Here is an 18264-nt window from a genome sequence, read left to right on the forward strand (position 1 = left end):
CCAGTCCCCATGGCAGCAGTGAGCCCCAAGGAGTGGGGTGGCCCAGTGTGCTTGCCGAGATACTGGAGCGAGATTGCTCCCAACAATCTGAACACGAGATCGGCATTTCTCAGCCCGCGCTGATCTCGCGCTCCTTACAATCTCCCTCTCTTTGTTTCAGTTTGCTTTCTGCATTTGGGACAAAGACTCGAGATTCGGCGTTTCTCTGCCCCCGCTGATCAGCGCGTGCGGAGAAACGCCCATTCCCTCTGCTGAGCCATCCCAGTTACTTCCCAGGAGCACCTCCATATCTCGCAAGGGTGCACAGGGAATCTGTGTTTCTCCGCGCCCGCTGATCAGCGTGTGGGGAAAAATGCCAATTCCCTCTGCTGAGCCATCCCAGTTGCTTGCGTTGCAGAAGGCAAGTATTTGGGATGAAGACTCGAGATTCGGCATTTCTCAGCCCGTGCTGATCTCGCCCTCCTTACAGTCTCCCTCTCTTTGTTTCAGCTTGCTTTCTGCATTTGGGACAAAGACTGGAGACTCGAGAGAGGGAGATTGTAAGGAGCGTGAGATCAGCACTTTCTGCATTTGGGATGAACACTCGAGATTCGGCGTTTCTCAGCCCGCGCTGATCTTGCGCTCCTTACAGTCTCCCTCTCTCGAGTCTTCATCCCAAATGCAGAAAGCAAGCTGAAACAAAGAGAGGGAGATCAGTCTCCAGGTTGGCCCACCCCAGAGTCAGACTGATCAGCAGAGTAGGCACAGTGGTTTCTGAAGTCCGGTTGGCTTGCTCCTTCAGGGGATCCATGTTGCATTCCTGGACTCCCCACTTCTCCCTCTGGTTCCTCCTCAGTTATGAAGGAAACGTCCCGAGAGTCCATGTGAGGACTGGCTTGGCCACTGGTTTGAGGACCTTGGGAGGGACTTATGACGCAGTCCTCACTTAGTGGCCATTCTGGAAACCGTTTTCTGAGTTGATCAATATGGCGTCTGACAACTCACCCTCCCTCCAACCCCACTTCATAAGACAGGCCCGGATGCTTTGGTTATTTGACCAGGAACCCACAGATTCCCATGACCATAGTTCCTGGCCCAAACCCAATTGCCATTTGTGCAGCCCCCTCGGGGGTTTTGGTCGAGAGGTAAAGTTCTCTTGCTGCTGGCTGTTGCGGCATTTCATGTTGAGTTGCTTTTGGAGTATGTTGATTTCAGGCTCTTCTTCCTCGGAAGATTCTTCGGTGCGTTTGGCATCCTCATAGTGGACCGTTTCTTCATGCTTTGTCATTTTGGCGGGCTGTACTGTTTAAACTTCACGTCCGGCAGCTTCGTCAGCCATTACTTCGTCTTGTGCTTCTGAAAACGTTACGTTTGGTCTGGCAAAGAGTCTCTGCTGAAGTGTTCGGTCCCGTAGGCCACAGATGAGCCGGTCACATAGTCGCTTTTCTAAGTGTGGAAAGGCGTGCGGCCTGCCTCAAGCCCGCTATGAATTCTGAAGCTGATTCGCTGGGTTGCTGCATTCTTTGGTCGAACTTGAAACGCCAAGCCATTTCAGACATCTTGGGCTGGAAATGTCCAGTTAGCTTCTTTTTGAGGTCTGCGTAGGAGACCGCTTCTATTGGTGTCGGAGCGAAGAGGTTCTCGGCCAAATCAAAGGTTGCTGGGCCGCATAGGCAGAGTAGCGTTGCAGCCTTCAGTCCTTCTTTCATGATCTGGTTTGCCCGGAGGTAGTTTTCTACCTGGGACAAATAGGATGGCCATTCCTCTGGGTGCTTCACATCGAATTCTCAAAGTCTCCCGACCTTCAGCATTCTGTCTTTGCTGGTTCCTGTGGTTTCTTCTGATCCTGCTTCCCAGGCTCAGGAAATGAGTCCACTGAGTACAAGGTTGCTAGTGTAGCTAGCTAGCTGACCTTGAGGGGGGGGGGAGAAATGCCTTTTCCCTCCGGCGTGCGCTGCCTTCCCCTCGTAGACTTCAGCTCTTTTTCAGGGAAACAGGATCCCATCTTCGTCACCAGTGTTGTGTAGCAGGTTCTTTGGCGCAGGAATGAAGATGAGGCAAGTGAGTTCAGGAAAACTCATGGTTTACTGCTTGCAGAATCTTAACTGAGGAAATGGCTGTAACTAGCCGCAATATATAGTCTAGCCCCTAGGCGGCAGCCAATAGGTTTGAAGCAACCATTGCCATCTAGGGATAGCCGATAGCAGTAGTGGAGACTTGTAGTTAGTTAGCTGCTCCAGCAACCCACATTGTATTACTGATGAGCCCAATACATAACAATCACCACCACCATTACCATCACCTCCATCACCTTCCTCATCTTCATCGACACTACCAATGTGCTGTTGCTGTTTCTGCAACAAAAAAAGGGGTCTGGGTTACAAATTGTTAGGCCATACATCCCACCATTCTATGCAACCGGGCTCCTAGGTTTCAAATGTAGTTCTTGCCAATATAAAATGCCCTCTTGTGCAAAGTGTGAATGAATAAATCTATCTGATTTGATCTCAGTCGGTTTCTCATGTTGAAACCCATTCATTCGTTTTCTGCTGTTTTAGTGTCTTTTCCCTTGACTTCAGAAAATGTCCATAAACATTCATGTTTTCAAGCATATTTCTATTACGTGATTTTTGTACTAATTTAATTTAATGTTAATTATTTAAATTGATATCCAGCTTTTCTCTCAAGTTGTCCCACATAGCATTTCCCTTCCTATCATTTCCCCAGAACAGTGACCCTATGGATAGGGGGGGGGTGCTTAGAAAAAATAACTGTCCCAGAGTTGCCCAATGAGATTCCATAGTTTGATCTGATTTCTTAACCACTGTGTCACATGGGATCTTGTATAGGGCTCTATTTTTTCCCCCTGTATTCTCTTCTTTATATGTACAGGTAATCACTGACTTAATGATCACAACTGAGCTTACAATTTCTGTTGCTAAGTGAATTTTGCCCCATTTTATGACCTTTCTTGCCATAGCTCTTAAGTGAATCACTGCAGTTGTTATCAATATGGCTGTTAAGTGACTCTGGCTTTCCCATTGACTTTGCTTGATAGAAGGCTGCAAAAGGTGATCACATGGCCCTGGGACAGTGCAGCTATCATAAATATAAGTCAGTTTTGCCAAACATCTGATTTTTGGTCGCATGTCCATGGGGATGCTGCAACGGTCATAAGTGTGAAAAACTGTTATAAATCACTTTTTTCAGTGCCATTGTAACTCTGAACGATCACTAACCAAACTTCAGAAGTTGAGGACTACCTATACTGTTTTGGTCTCAAAAATATAGCACATATTCTGAAGAAAATTAAATGCTGATGGCTAATTAACATCGCAGTCCATGTAAAGTCACCTTCCCCCGTCTGATAATCTTTGGATTAGGTCAGTATTTCTTAACCTCAGTGACTTTGGATGTGAGGACCTCTACTCCCATGCTGGCTAGGGAATTCTGAGACTTGGGATGCCCACAGTTGCTGAAATTTGCAAAAACTTGTGTTAGGTTCCAACTACCATAAATTATCAAGAGGAAAGTGTGAACCAAAGTAATATTTCCCCATTCTTACTACTGGTTGAAGTCAGCAGTAAAATGAAATGGCCTAAAATTCTTAGGATTTCTCAAAAAAAAAATAAAATAAAAAGGCCACATCTGTGTTTTGTCAATATCACATTGTTCATCTGCTCCAAAGTAGGACCTCTAAGAAGCCTGTTAAACGAAGATTTGGTTTTTTCCCCCTTATTTTAGGTCCCTGTCAAAGTTCCTGCAAGATTTCCAACAAAGGGGGTAAACCTGACAATATTTGCAGCCCAGACAGTTGTCCCTATTGCACAAAAACTCTGGCTAACAATCCAGAGCAGAAGGATCATGAGGCAGGAGACTCAGACAGCGATGCAGTATACGAATTCACCCAGGATGCTCACTATAGTGACCAGCGAGACCCTCAGCGCCAGAAAGCTCGGGGAAGAAACACACTAAAACTTCTAGCCTTCTGGAAGGTGATTTGTGAGACATTTCGGAAGATTGTGGATAGCAAATACTTTGGCCGTGGCATCATGATTGCTATCCTGATCAATACACTCAGCATGGGCATTGAATATCATGAGCAGGTAAGCAGAACCATATCTCTATTTTAATCTTTTTGGATCGATTTTTCCCTACAGCCAAAGAACCCAAAGGTTGGCCTTGTTAGCTTCATCTTGCTTCTGCTCTTAGCTCCTGGAGTGAAAATTCATGCCTTTCAGCATCGATTAATGTTGACCCTTTACTTTGTGCTTTACACTGGATAGCTAGGTTAATTCTGCTTGTTATTAGATGAAACTGCAGTGCATTTTAAGGGCAGCAACAGTGGCAGAGCTTCAGTAAATACTTCTTAGTGTGTTGACTAATTGGGAGAGACACATCTGAGCAGGGAACGTATGGGTTGGTTTGAAAATGAGTAAAGTACAGAGCCTTGAAACTTTAAAGTTAACAAGGGGGTAGTTTAGATTTTGGTAGGTTGGCCAAAGTTTGGAGGTTGGCTGGCTCTATTGTTGGTCAATGGCAGCAATAGTCTTGGACAGCAGGAAGTTGTGGGGGGGGAACCCCCTGGAACAGGGAACTACCCAACCCACCTAAGTTAGCTTGTTACTCTCAGCTGCAATAGATGTCTTGTCCCACTGTCAAATGTTATCAGGGTGGCTTTAGGGTGTGGGAAAGGGGTGGGAGGCAATCTTGGTCCACCCCAGGTAGCAAAAAAGGATAGCTTTAATGGCTGATAGTCTAACTAAGGTAATACAGTTATAATCAGTTGGTGGTTGAAGACAGGAGGTGAGATGAGAATGAGAGTTGGTAATTGCTAGACTCTTCTGTACTTTGCAGTAACAGTGAGAGTTCCATGACCTGATCAGTACTGCAAACATGACCTATGTGAAATCATGTAATGTTTGTTTTTGATAGCTACTTTATAAATAATTATTTATGTTAAATCATTTAATATTTCTTAATAGCTATTTTATAAATAGAAAAATATGAAATCAGTATGCTAGAGGCAAACTGTACAGCGAAATAAGTACTGTACTTACCTGCATGCTTTTTGCAAAACCTAATGTCTTCCTTTTCTTGCAGTTGGGATGTTGTCACCCTTTAAGTAGACATGCTGCTTGCTCAGACCCAGCCTATTTAGGATGTAGGATCTGTGCTTAGAGTATGTGTTTAAACAATGGGATTAATAGAACATCACTGATCTGGGGCTGCCAACTATAGTACTAGGGCTTTTTTTTTGACATAGAACACACGTTCCGACGGCGTTCCGGCATCTTTTTTCAATGGAATTTGTGGAACTAAAAAAAGTTCAGTCAAATCTTCCAACTTCTTTGCGGGGGAAAAAAGATCTCACGAGGAGTTGGAAGGTCTGACTGAACTTTTTTTTTTAAAGTCCCACAAATTCCGTTTCCCTGCAGCAAAAGAGAAATGTTGTGTCGGGTTCGAAGATCAAAGAGACTCAGACTTCAAGCATGCATGACTTTATTAGGAGGGAAACGTGGTCCAGAATGGAAGAACAAAGGGTACCAGTCACCTTTATACCTGGCCAGGTGAATACCTGGCCAATAGAGTTAAACCCCTGCTTCGCACCGGCGGGTCAGCCAATCCCTTTAAATCCGGCTCTCCCGCCGAACACTGTTCCTGCCCGGAGCTGTCCAGCTCCTCACCTCCTTCAGTAGCTGTCACACGTGTATGCTAAGCTTCATACACTACAAGAAACACGCCAGAGCTGGAAAGCAGGTTAGCAAAGAAATGCTTTTGGGAAGAGGGAGGAGCTGCGCCAGGAGGAGAAGCGGGAGAAAACAGGGCTGCCATTTTCGGAAGGGAGATGTGGAGCAATGCAGGGCAGGAAGCAAATACTGTTCTCTGCTCTGCATCCCTGTGCAGAGCTGCTGTGTTCTCCATTCTCCGTGAGGCAGGCGACAAAGGACTGGAGGAGGGAGGCGGCAGGGGAGGCTTATGCCGCCGGGTCACAGCGCAAGCCACCAGAGAGTTGGCAGAGAACAAGGAGGCGGCAGCTGCACCCGGGCAGGTGATCTGCGGGGGCAAAGCTTAAAGAAAGCCTCTCCAGCAGCGCACAACAGCAGCGGAGCCATTTAACCATCGTTTCCCCCTGGCTCTGAAACGACGGAGGGGGACCGGGCCTACTCCACCCATCCTATCCACCTTAGCATGGCAGTCCGGCTCGGGAGGGGAGTGAAAGGTTGCCGATCAAGGAATGGTCTGGCGGGGTGGGGGAGTGGGCTGGGTTCCGGCACCTTTTTTCTTACAAAAAAGGCACTGTATAGTACTATTTACTGTTCACAGGAACAATTTGAGAAGACCACAAATTCCCATGGTTTTGTGAGTGAAGAAACTAAAGCATTTCAGATTTCAGTGAACAGTAGCAAGCAGCATTACGCTTAATATTGAGGTTCAGACAATCCTGGCTTGTGAAGAAAGCCAGGTTGGGTTAGATATTGGTTACAAACAAGGACACTGACCTTTAGAAAGTATGGCATAAATTTAAACTAATCCTAACCTAAGCAGGCAAGCGAGTCAATTTAGTGCAGAGATTAAGATTTCAGGCTAGAAATTGGGAGACTGTGAGTTCTAATCCTGCCTTAGGCAAAATCCAGCTGAGTGACCTCAAGCCAGGAAGAAGCAGGCAAATTACTTCTGAAATCTTGCCAAGAAAACTCTAGGGCATGGGTGTCAAACTGCTGGCCTGCGGGCCGGTTGCATCCTGCGGAGGCTGTGTCCACCCCAACTCCGATAATGCAAAAAAAAAAGTTGTGATACATTGTGACACATCACCTGACGTGGCGAGTTTGACACCCATGCTCTAGTCTAGGGACTTATCCAGGCAGTCACAGCTAGTTCACACCAACTCAAAGGCTCCCTCCACCAAAGCAAACAAAAATGTATGTACACTAAATATAATAACAATAATAACAATAACAATAACAATAACAATAACAATAACAATAACAATAACAATAACAATAACAATAACAATAACAATAACAACAATAATAACAATAACAATAACAATAACAATAATTATTATTATTATTATTATTATTATTATTATTATTATTATTATTATTATTATTATTATTTAATTTTTATACCGCCCTTCTCCCAAAGGACTCAGGACGGTGTACAGGGCAATACAATCAAATACAATATATAAAAATTAAAAGAAATATTAAATACAGTAGCCCAATTAAATAAATTAATACAAAATGTTAAAATACCCCTAAACCCATCAGACCAGGCCGGCTTGTTCAAATAAATATGTTTTTAGGTCACGTCGGAAGGAGCAAAGGTCGGGAGCCATCTGGAGCTCCACCGGTAAATGGTTCCAAAGGTCTGACGCGCCCACAGAGAACGCCCACCCCCTGGGGGCTGCCAGTCGACACTCTTTGACCGGCGGCACCCTAAGGAGGCCCTCTCTGTGGGAGCGCACTGGACGAAGGGAAGTTGATGCCGGCAGCAGATGCTCCCGTAAGTTACCCGGACCCATGCCATTTAGGGCTTTATAGGTCGTAACCAGCACCTTGAATCTTACCCGGAGGACAACTGGAAGCCAATGCAGCTCACGGAGTAGAGGTGTTACATGGGAGTATCGGGAAGCCCCCACCACCACTCGCGTGGCTGCATTCTGCACCAGCTGGAGCCTCCGAGTAGTCCTCAAGGGCAGCCCCATGTAGAGAGCATTGCAGTAGTCCAAACGGGAGGTCACAAGTGCATGAGTGACTGTGCGCAAGGCATCCCAGTCTAGATAGGGCCGCAACTGACGCACCAGGCGAACCTGAGCGAAGGCCCCCCTAGTCACAGCTCCTATATGATCATCCAAGGAGAGCTGTGAATCTAGGAGGACATCCAAGTTATGAGCCCTATCTACGGGGGGTAATATCTCACCCCCCATAATTAGCGATGGAATATTCTGAATTTCCCAAGACGCCGGCACACACAGCCACTCAGTCTTGTCAGGGTTGAGTCGAAGCCTGTTCCTCCCCATCCAGACCTGGACCGCCTCCAGGCAACGGGACATCACAGAGAGGGCATCACTGGGGTGGTTTGGGGTGGAGATAAAAAGCTGGGTATCATCAGCATATTGATGATACCCAACCCCAAAACCACGAATGATCTCACCCAGCGGCTTCATATAGATGTTGAACAGGAGAGGCGAGAGGACCGACCCCTGAGGCACTCCACAAACAAGAGGCCTCAAGGCCGACCTCTGCCCTCCTGCCAACACCGACTGCGAACGTCCCAGCAGGTAGGAGGAGAACCACCGTAAAACGGTGCCTCCCACTCCCAACCCCCGAAGACGCCGCAGTAAGATACCATGGTCAATGGCATCAAAAGCCGCTGAGAGGTCTAATAGGACTAGGACAGAGGAACAACCCCTGTCCCAAGCCCGCCAGAGATCATTCACCAGCGCGACCAATGCCGTCTCCGTGCTGTACCCGGGCCTGAAGCCCGATTGGTACGGGTCTAGATAATCAGCTTCCTCCAGGAACAGAGGGAGCTGCTGCGCCACCACACTCTCAACAACCTTCGCAAGAAAGTGAAGGTTGGAGACTGAGTTGTTTAAAACAGCTGGGTCCAGGGCAGGCTTCTTGAGGAGGGGTCTCACCACCGCCTCCTTCAAGGCGGCAGGAAAACTACCCTCATTCAGAGAAGCAGTTATCACTGCCTGGAGCCAGCCTCGTGTCCCCTCCCGAGCTGAATAAACCAGCCAGGAGGGGCACGGGTCCAATAAACAGGTGGTGGAGCTCAGCCTCCTCATAATCCTGTCCACCTCTTCCAGAGGATCGAAAGGTCATATATTTTGAAGGTTGATTGCAAGATTGATGTTGGAGGTGGGTCTAGCTCTTTTGGGGAAAATCATTTTTCCACTCAAAATCTCTCCTCTACCCATGTTTCTTCTGTGGGGAGTAGAAGAGCAGTTTGAGGAAGGGGAGATTAAAAGGAGATTAAATAGGGAAAAGGCTGGCAGTGAAAAGGTTTTGTATTTTGCCACATGCTCTTCATAGCCAATCTTCTACCCAAATTCACATTTTGTTGATACTAATTTCTCCCTATTAAAATGTGACTATTGGAGTGTCTGCCTTTTAAATCAGTCCCTGCTGTATAATTTTCAGATAGTTTTCCAGCTATAAATCTCTAAGTACCTCACTGGGAACAAGAGACACTGAAAATGCCTAGACTACTTTGCATTGAACATACAGTATAGAGCTAGCTGTCTTCTCCAGCCTGGTGCCTAACAGGTGTACTGGATGACACACACACCCCCAGCACAAAGTGGAACAATTTAGGAAAAGCTGATGTACAGGACCAAACTGGTTTGAAAGCATCACGGTTGCTGTTTTTCAACCTTGGTTTTCTTTCTTTTTGCTGTTGAACACAATTCCTTTTCTTTTTGTATTCAGCCCTTGGCAGCAGAATAGCAGCTCCAAATTCAAATCTGCAGCTGTTAATGCAGGTGACAATGTCATCACAATGTATTAATATAACAGTGGCTATACATTATGGGGTCAAGGCCATTTGTATGCTTGATGTATGTTTCAAGCGCATGCAGTTCTGGGATCTAAACTCAAGATGGACCAGTTTTTGTTGTTTGTTATGAATTTAAATAGAATGACACTGTTCAAAGCAAGGCAGAAGTCTGTATTTATTTATTTGCCTTCCCCCTCCCCCACCCCAAATTTCCACTGTGATGGGTTGGAAGCATCCTGGAGGACCAATATGCCTTTTGGTCAATAAATGTTTGGAGATGAACTGTGCCCATTGTGTCACTTTTTTGTGAATAGATAAGTTTTCGAAGCACCACTTTGTCAATTGTTCACAACATACTCTTAGAACCCCCGCCCCACCCCAAAAAGTTGTATATGTTCTAAGTCAGAGGTCTCCAGCCTTTTGGGCACCAGGGACTGGTTCCATGGAGAAAGGTTTTTCCCCGGACCAGAGAGTGCATGATTTTGTGTGCTGCCTGCATCCCACTGATGGGTTTTTGCTTGTTTGTGAGGACCAGTTGCTGGCATGCCATGGCCTGGCACTGGTCCATGTACTGGGGGTTGGGGATCCCTGTTCTAAGTGATGGCACTTATTGTACTTCTGTCTTTAGGAATGTAGTCTAAAAAGGATCACATGGCCGGCACAAAGGAGTTCAAAAGATTTTGTACCTGTAATTATACAAGAAGGCAATATTACTGAGACTGTACAGATGTTATTCTTTCTTTTTTCAAAAATTATCAGTCAGGAGAATGCATGTGTGTCAGAGCATGCAGTCCTATTGTGCTGAGATAACCCAGGAGTAAACACAGTAAACAGTGGTCTGTATTAAATGGTGGTTTATATTACACTATCAACAATATCATACACCAGAAACAATATATATACCCGTGCTAATACAGGAGGATCCAACACACAGCAGTTACAGCAGGAAACAGAAGAGAAAGAAAGCACATCAGCAGAGTCTTCCTTTTATACAAAGGCTTTTAAAGAGACACAGACCCAGCTGGCTCTTAAAGGGACGTAGACTCTGCTGAGTCATTCCCAATCTTCCATCATACATCTTACATTACATCAGGTGGTTAGCTTTTAAATCATTACCTTGACAATGTGACCATTCTTTTTCTGGACTCTCAGAATGAACACTAATTGTCGAATCCTGCTTTTATTAATTCATTTAACCAAGGGGCAGTAAAACATAAGGAAATGTTTTTTTTTGGTAAACTTCTGGAGCTTACAATGTGTTGCTTCCAAATCTGAGTTTTATGAGATAGGGTGTTAGAGCTAAGAATTGTTGATTCTGACTTTTTGCTGAAATGATCTATTGTGAATGTCATCTTACCATCTACCCAGCCCACTGTAACAACAAACAAATCAGCTTACCAAAGTGTATCTTCATCGATGGAATACTTTAAAATAAATAAATATGTTATTGTTGCATTAGAGAATTTTGTCTCTTTAATTACATATAAACATTTAGCATCTGTACAGACTGAAACTTGGTTTTCAATTACAGTAAACTAAAGTAGTCTCTGTTAGAAATTTTAGAGATATCTCACAAGATTTATAAAATAGTAGAAAGGATACCAAAAAGGGCTACTTACATTAAAGTAAAAGGATACTTTTTTCAGCTGTGCTATTTGGAATTTCCTTCATCTTTCTCTATGATTAATGGAGTGGCTAATGGGATTTACATCATAAGGCCTGAAGATTTCTCACTACCAATAACTGATATGCATCAGAAAATAGTAGCAGAACTTCTAACCTGTGGAATGATGATGGATTGAATGAGGTGCTTATTCTTGAAATGGCATGAAGAAAAGATGGATGGTCATGACAAATAATGCTTGTAAACCCCTTTTCCTCTGTGGTTCGTTTCTTCATGGATTCATGAAAGTCCAGTTTTTGAATTAATATTTTGAATTAATATTTTAAGCATGCTTAACTCATGGGAAGAGTTTTCGTTTTAGAAGATATTTCATTTACAAAGGTATATTTCCAGTTTGCTCATACAAAATATTTTAAATGTGTTTTAAAGTATATTTTAAGATGAAAATAGCATCAAAATATTCAGGACCTTTTAAAAGCTGGTAGATAATTCAGTTTGGATCTGCCAGAATAACCAGATCAGCACTAGATAGAGTTCAGATTGTAGCTGGTGTTCTCAGTTCTCAGACTAGTTTACTTTTTGTCAACCAGTCACCTTAGATGAAATTAATCATTTTAAAATGTGAAATTATTACTCGTGAGTCTTGGGATTCTATTAGGGAACAGGCAGGGATGCGTAAAAGCTCTAAATCTATTCACAGTCATAGTGAATAATACATGAATGGCAATACAAGGTGAGTGAGGTAGTCAGGAGATGTTTTGAAAATATTCCAAGTCAAGGAAAGTCTAGTGATTTTTGTACCTCAGACTGTACGCAATTGTGACAATAAAAATATAACAATAAATTGAATAATAGACAGTTTCCTGGCATTTTACAGTACCCCAAAATCATACTGAGATATCTCTATTGTTCTGGCTAATGGCTGGCCAATCCTGATATTAATCTGTGCTCCCTGAATATCTTGATAGCCAGACTAATCTCTTTTCCAACTTTCCTTCCTGAGCACGAAAAAGGAGAATGTTGTACATTTTTAAGAGACTCATTATATCCTCCTGACAACCATCCATTAAATACTTTGGGAGCTTTTGCCCATTATTTCTGAATATGTGTCACTAATGAGTCATTCTCATGAACATCATTGTTATAAAAAATAAAATGAGGCAATCTCAGCATATTCGTTTTTTAGGAAGATCAGCTATTTCTTCAAAAGAAGAAACTGTCATAATTATTTAAGGCATCACATGAGCCACTAAGCTTGCTTTCTGTAATAATGAGCAATTGGAATTTTTGTTATTAATGGCCTGTTCTCTCTATTAATTCAGGTGTGATGCCTTTTGTAAAAAAAATGGTGAGTTAACTTGCTGAGAAATTTCAAGAAACCTGTTAGCAGAAGAGATATAAATGGTAAAAACCAAGTATATTGAACCATCATGTCCAGGTCTACTGTGTGAAGAGTAATGCTGTTCTCTCTCTTCCCTCACGCACACACATCATTTTGTAAAGAACATCATCTCAATGCTATCCCAGTTAGCCTGCAAACTCTTCAATTGCCCTGCTTCCCTCAGAGACAAAAAAGCGTGGCTCCACCAATTATTTTGAGTAGAGGCCCTCCTCACATGCCGAAAATCAATTGATCTGAAAACAAAATTATCTCAACTACAGCTAAAATTGGCCTCTAAGAGCAGATGAAACATTGGAGAAGAGGAAAGGTTCCACGTGGTAATGGAAAGAAACTGTAAAAGCAGCAAATAAACCAAGCTCTTCCAAATAAATTTCAGATAAGCAGCAAAGAAATAATTAGGACTGCAATGCAGTGGCCTGCTGTGGAGTTCCTGTGTTGATGGCCAAGAGAAATAAAAACAACAGTGATCTGATTTTAGGAAGGGAGTTGGAAAATACAAATGTAGGATCTAAAAAAGGCCATGGTGTGAGAGAGTTTACCATTTGTTTGATATAGAATAGAATAGAATAGAATAGAATAGAATAGAATAGAATAGAATAGAATAGAATAGAATAGAATAGAATAGAATAGAGCTGGAAGGGACCTTGGAGGTCTTCTAGTCCAGCCCCCTGCTCAGGCAGGAAGCCCTATACCATTTCAGACAAATGGTTGTCCAATCTCTTCTTTAAAACTTCCAGTGATGGAGCACCCATGATTTCTGGAGGCAAGCTGTTCCACTGTTTAATTGTCCTCACTGTTAGGAAGTTTAGTAAATTAAACGATTAGTAAATTAAACAATTTAAGTTTAATTCCAGGTTGTTTCTCTCTTTGGCCAGTTTCCAACCATGGCTTCTTGTCTTGCCCTCTGGTACTTTGGAGAATAGTTTGACACCCTCTTCTTTGTGGCAGCCCCTCAAATACTGGAATACTGCTATCATGTTGCCCCTGTTTTTTCTTTTCTTTAGACTAGCCAAACCCAAGTCCTGCAGTCATTCTTCGTATGTTTTAGTCTCCAGGCCTTTGATCATTTTAGTTGCTAAATAAAGTAAATAAAATCTCATTGATAGCAATAGAGATAGTAATAGAGATAGACAGAGACAGAGATGGAGAAGCTATAGCAATAGGGATAGATAGAGACAGAGATAAAGATAGAGATATTCATTCTGAAGGAATCTGAGCACTAGAAAGGATTTTAAGAGATTTCTAAATATATGTTGGAGAAAAGTGTCTTTTTGTTACAGTTAGAAGTAAGTGCTGGTTTCCTAACTTCTACTTACATATAATAAAGAAAATGGTATTTTAATTAGCTCTCATTGAGACTTTCATTTGTAATTCATATTAATTCCCTCTTGTGCTGCTGTACTGACAAACACAAGATTGACTAAGATAGGAATCTCAAATGTGAGTATGAAGTCAAGGTGGATTCATATTGTCTCATGAAGGAGCGTTAGTACCACATTGTTAAGTATGTCCAGTTTATGCTGGCCCCAAACATGAAGTAGCCATAAAAGAACAAGAGAGATAACTTGGATGTGGCAGAAGCTATGGATTGGGACCTTCTCTGGTGGAAGCATTGTAAGACAGTTATTGAAAATCTAAAAGACGAAGAAGTTCAGTAGGAGAATTTAAAAAAAGACTACATAGTATGCTAAACCTTTGGAAGGAATGGAAATTATATGATTATGGGAAGTTACCTCTTCTCAGTTCACTTTAGAGGCTCATCTTGTTACTATATTGCTATCCATGGTAGATGTATAACTACATCCAGTCACTGAAAGACATATTAGATTGGGTTTCTGTGTTGAGTGCAATCATGGTGATATAAATATGGAATATAGAGAGTTTACTACTGAACTCATGGAATTTGAGCAGAGTACAGTATAATGCACTTCATAGGGTGTTGGAGGTTCAAAATGTTTTCCACATGTCTCTTGAGAATTTTCTTGTCATTTTGTCTTACGTCAAAGCCTAGTTTGAGTGCAAGGAAGATGATACAGTATAGACCAGACAATGTGCCTTTATTGATCCCATTAGCCAGCTTGGGCTACATTGAGGCAAACAAATTGTCTGATTTTCAGAAGAACCAATGAAATCAGTAGAGTGGGGTAGCCAAATACCAGAACTAGATGGTATTTAATGGAAGCTAAGAAGTCAGTGTGTCTGTATATCCAAAAGGCAGGGCTAAAACTTTAGTTGACTGACACAGATACATGCTTCCTGAACCTGACTATGTTAGATAAGTGTCTGTCTAACAATAATAATAATCATTCCTAGACAAGATATTGAAGCAAGTAGTGGTATTTTTGCTGTAGGGGTTCCAGGTCATAGGGAGATGAATATGTAGACAGAGGCACATGGAAGGTCTTAGGCTATAATTTCTGGGTAAATCTCACTTGTGATGTGACCAAATTGTAGATCTTGCTACAACACATTTATTTAATGCAGATAATTTTTGGTATATCTTAACATTTCTATGTTCACAATAACTCTGGAATACAGCTTTTTTGGAAGACCATTGGGAATTAATTATAACTAGGAACACCATTCTTAACAAATGTTAGTTCATTAGTTCTAATGTTTATATTGAAACTGGAGAATTAGGTCTGGGATTTTCTGTTTTAATTGTTTGATTGATTTTGTTTCATTTTTTAAAATGTAACTCTTCTAACATACCTACAGACAACGGGAAAAATCCCATTAATAAAAATTTTTTAGGTTGGAGCTATATATCAGGATTTATATATTATCATTCATAGGACACGACATGACATAGGATTTCTTTCTGCAAATTTGAATGCATATATTCAATTTACATGCAGAGTCAATGGTCTTGTAGACTGTAAAGTTTCTTCTTCTTTCCTCTTCTCTATTTTTATCTTGTCCTTTTGCGAACCTTTATGAGGTTCGCAGGACATGGAGTAGATGACATATAAAGAGAACAAACCTCTCTCTCTTCTAGCACTAATGATGTTGCCTAGTTGGGTAATGAAATGTCTACAAGAAAACAACCAAGCTCAGAGAGCACCAAAGACCCACACACATATGAACACTCTTCCTCCAGTGATAACTGTAGTCCCTACTTTGTGGATTTCTATAAGTAAGCCAAGACTGAATTGTTTCAAGGAGTCTTTGGTCTTCTAGTAATCCTGAATGGGAGCATGCCTCCTCTATATTTAATATTGGGGTTTGAGGATTATGCACTTTTATTTTGTGTATGGTTGTGCATCATCTAAAGTCTTCTGGTTACTGTGGCACATTGTATGAATTGTGAATAAATGAATAAATTAACAAACTTGTAGCAGGAGACCCAATTTTTAGTATGAAATTTGTCTGGATTTGAGGAAATTGGTTTTAATATAGGCCAACGTTCTTCTGCAAATTGATCAAACATTTGTCATCATTTTTGTATCTTCCTTGTCTTCCAAACTGATGGTGGAGCTTATGTGAATTGAGTCAAATCGATAGATTAAGCTGATACAGGAGAGAGGGAAAATAGAATCTTCACAACATTTGTTGTGTAAACAGATATTATTCTTACTAAAGACATTCTATTGGAGCCTAACAGAATTAAATCAGTGTTAATGTAGTAGCTGTGGTTATGATTGCCCATGATGTTGGCTGACTTTCAAAACCCCACTTCCAGTTTTGTTTTGGAAAATTAGTTTAATGAATGTCAATCTAATGAGGGCATGTCAGCACGTTGCAAAAGCAGTGCATCCAGATTGACATTTGAAACTTAAGAGACATAAAGCATGCTTGTAACAGTAAAAAATCAGAGGGGATATCTGTATGGATGACACCAGATTAAGTGGCAGGGCTTTTCCATTAAGGAAAAATTGGAATTCATCCTTTGGAAAGGAGAATATGTATTTGTAACAAAGAATTTGTGATATCGGTAGATGTGATACTAATGGAACAAAGCCACAGCTATGAAAGATCTTGGAAAATGGGAAATAAAAATGTATATGTTATATTATGGTGACATATTTATCCAAAATATATTTTCTAACTTAGCCTTGTCAAGTTTTAGTTGCAATTACTGTCTTCGCATTTGGTGGATGTAGCTCTGAATAAACATACAAAGTAAGTGTTTGTATAGAATAATATGCTACAGTTCTTGTTACGAAAGACCTTTAAGGTGCATTGTCCTCTTTTTTGTTGTTCTTCCTCCTAGAGTAGGGGAGGGCAATCTCAGGCATTTTGGACTAAAATTTCCATCTGCCCCAAGGATCAGGTATTATGGAAATGATAGTTCAAATCATCTGGTTGCTTCCTTCTAAAAGACCAACCAAGAACCATTTCTGTAGCCTAACTTCAGAACCAAGCACTCCAGCTTGATGGCTGTTTAACAAGTCATGGCTTCTTCTTGGCTTGTAATCCTTCCTCATGGTTCACAGTTTCTTTTGGCTCAGAGCCCTGCATTTCCAGTTCCAATCACCTGCAGAACAAACTATTGAAAATATATTTACTTTTCCAAATTCTCACTCCCATATTTAAAGAGACATGCTGCATAAAATTAGCCTCCCTTGGCCTCATAACTACTTGTGTTGTTACTTGTCATAGACGGATTGACAGTTTGAGAGGCTAGTGGTCTGATTCTCTCTGGCAAGCAGTTTGTCTTGTCTTCTCTTCCCCACTGTCTGTATACCACATTTTATATTTTGTTCAACAGTTCCCTGTTGGTTTTTCTAGATAGAAAAAGCGCCATGAAACAGACCTTCAAAAGTCCATAATAACTGTACTTCATAGTTATCTTGATGACCCTAGACATTTCTTGCACTGAAATCAGTCAGCATTTAAAGTAGCTTTATATACATAAGAAGTTCTGTTTTACCGGAATTCACTCAGGAGGCTACGCTGAAAGGGAAATTGGAGGAGGGGGGATCCTATTTCATCTCAGATATATTTTCAACTAATGAGGAGATAAGTCTAATATAGTTTAGATTAACAAGACCCAGAAGGCATTAAAGATCAAATGACCAAATGGAAATGTACCTTTTTGTTCAGCTTAAGCGATTTCCAGATCTAGGAAGAGGAACAGAAGTGTGAGGTGGGTGGTGCAGTTTTGTTATTTTGCTAGGATATTATTTTCCCTGACATTGTGAAGAAAATTCAGGAACTGAAGCTCTTAAGGGAGAGGGCCTCCTCAGGGTGCCACCGGTCAAAGAATGCTGACTGGTGGCCCCCAGGGGGAGGGCGTTCTCTGTGGGTGCACCGGATTTATGGAACCATCTTCCGGTCGAGCTCCGGATGGCGCCTGATCTCCGCTCCTTCCGGCGCGATCTTAAAACCCATCTCTTTGAACAAGCTGGCCTGGCCTGATGGGACGGGGTGGGATTTTATAAATGGATTTTAATTTTCAATCTGTATTAATTTATTATGGGCACTGTTTAATTACTTTTTAATAATTTTTAATTTTTGTAACTTGTTTTTATGTATTGCCCTGTCAACCGCCCTGAGTCCTTCGGGAGAAGGGCGGTATATAAATTAAATAAATAAATAAATAAATAAATAAATAAATAAATCCCTGCTGCTGCTTTCAAGAGCTGCTGTAATGCAGAGTGGCACAGCCCCGGAGAGGCAAAACATGTCATCTGCCTTTTAGCAATGGGAATGCCTACAGTACTTGTGCATATTTATCAAGTTATTGTGGCCCCAGTTAAAAACAAAATGTAACAGGAACTGGACTGATTTTTACTCTGTTTCCGCA

At 41.9% G+C, this 18264-nt stretch overlaps 1 protein-coding gene across 1 annotated transcript in view; it reads left to right on the plus strand.

The window, feature by feature from the left end:
* The window catches only part of CACNA1G (calcium voltage-gated channel subunit alpha1 G), a gene marked incomplete at its 5' end in the record, with an annotated part of 425627 nt that overhangs the window by 242358 nt on the left and 165005 nt on the right, over positions 1–18264 (plus strand). Inside the window, one exon of the mRNA XM_083353918.1 lies at positions 3724–4085. Within this exon, the coding sequence (XP_083210044.1) occupies positions 3724–4085 (362 nt within the window). The remainder of the gene's footprint in view (positions 1–3723; positions 4086–18264) is intronic.

This window comes from Vipera ursinii (assembly GCF_947247035.1).
Source record: "Vipera ursinii genome assembly, chromosome: 2".
Classification (NCBI taxonomy): Eukaryota; Metazoa; Chordata; class Lepidosauria; order Squamata; family Viperidae; genus Vipera; species Vipera ursinii.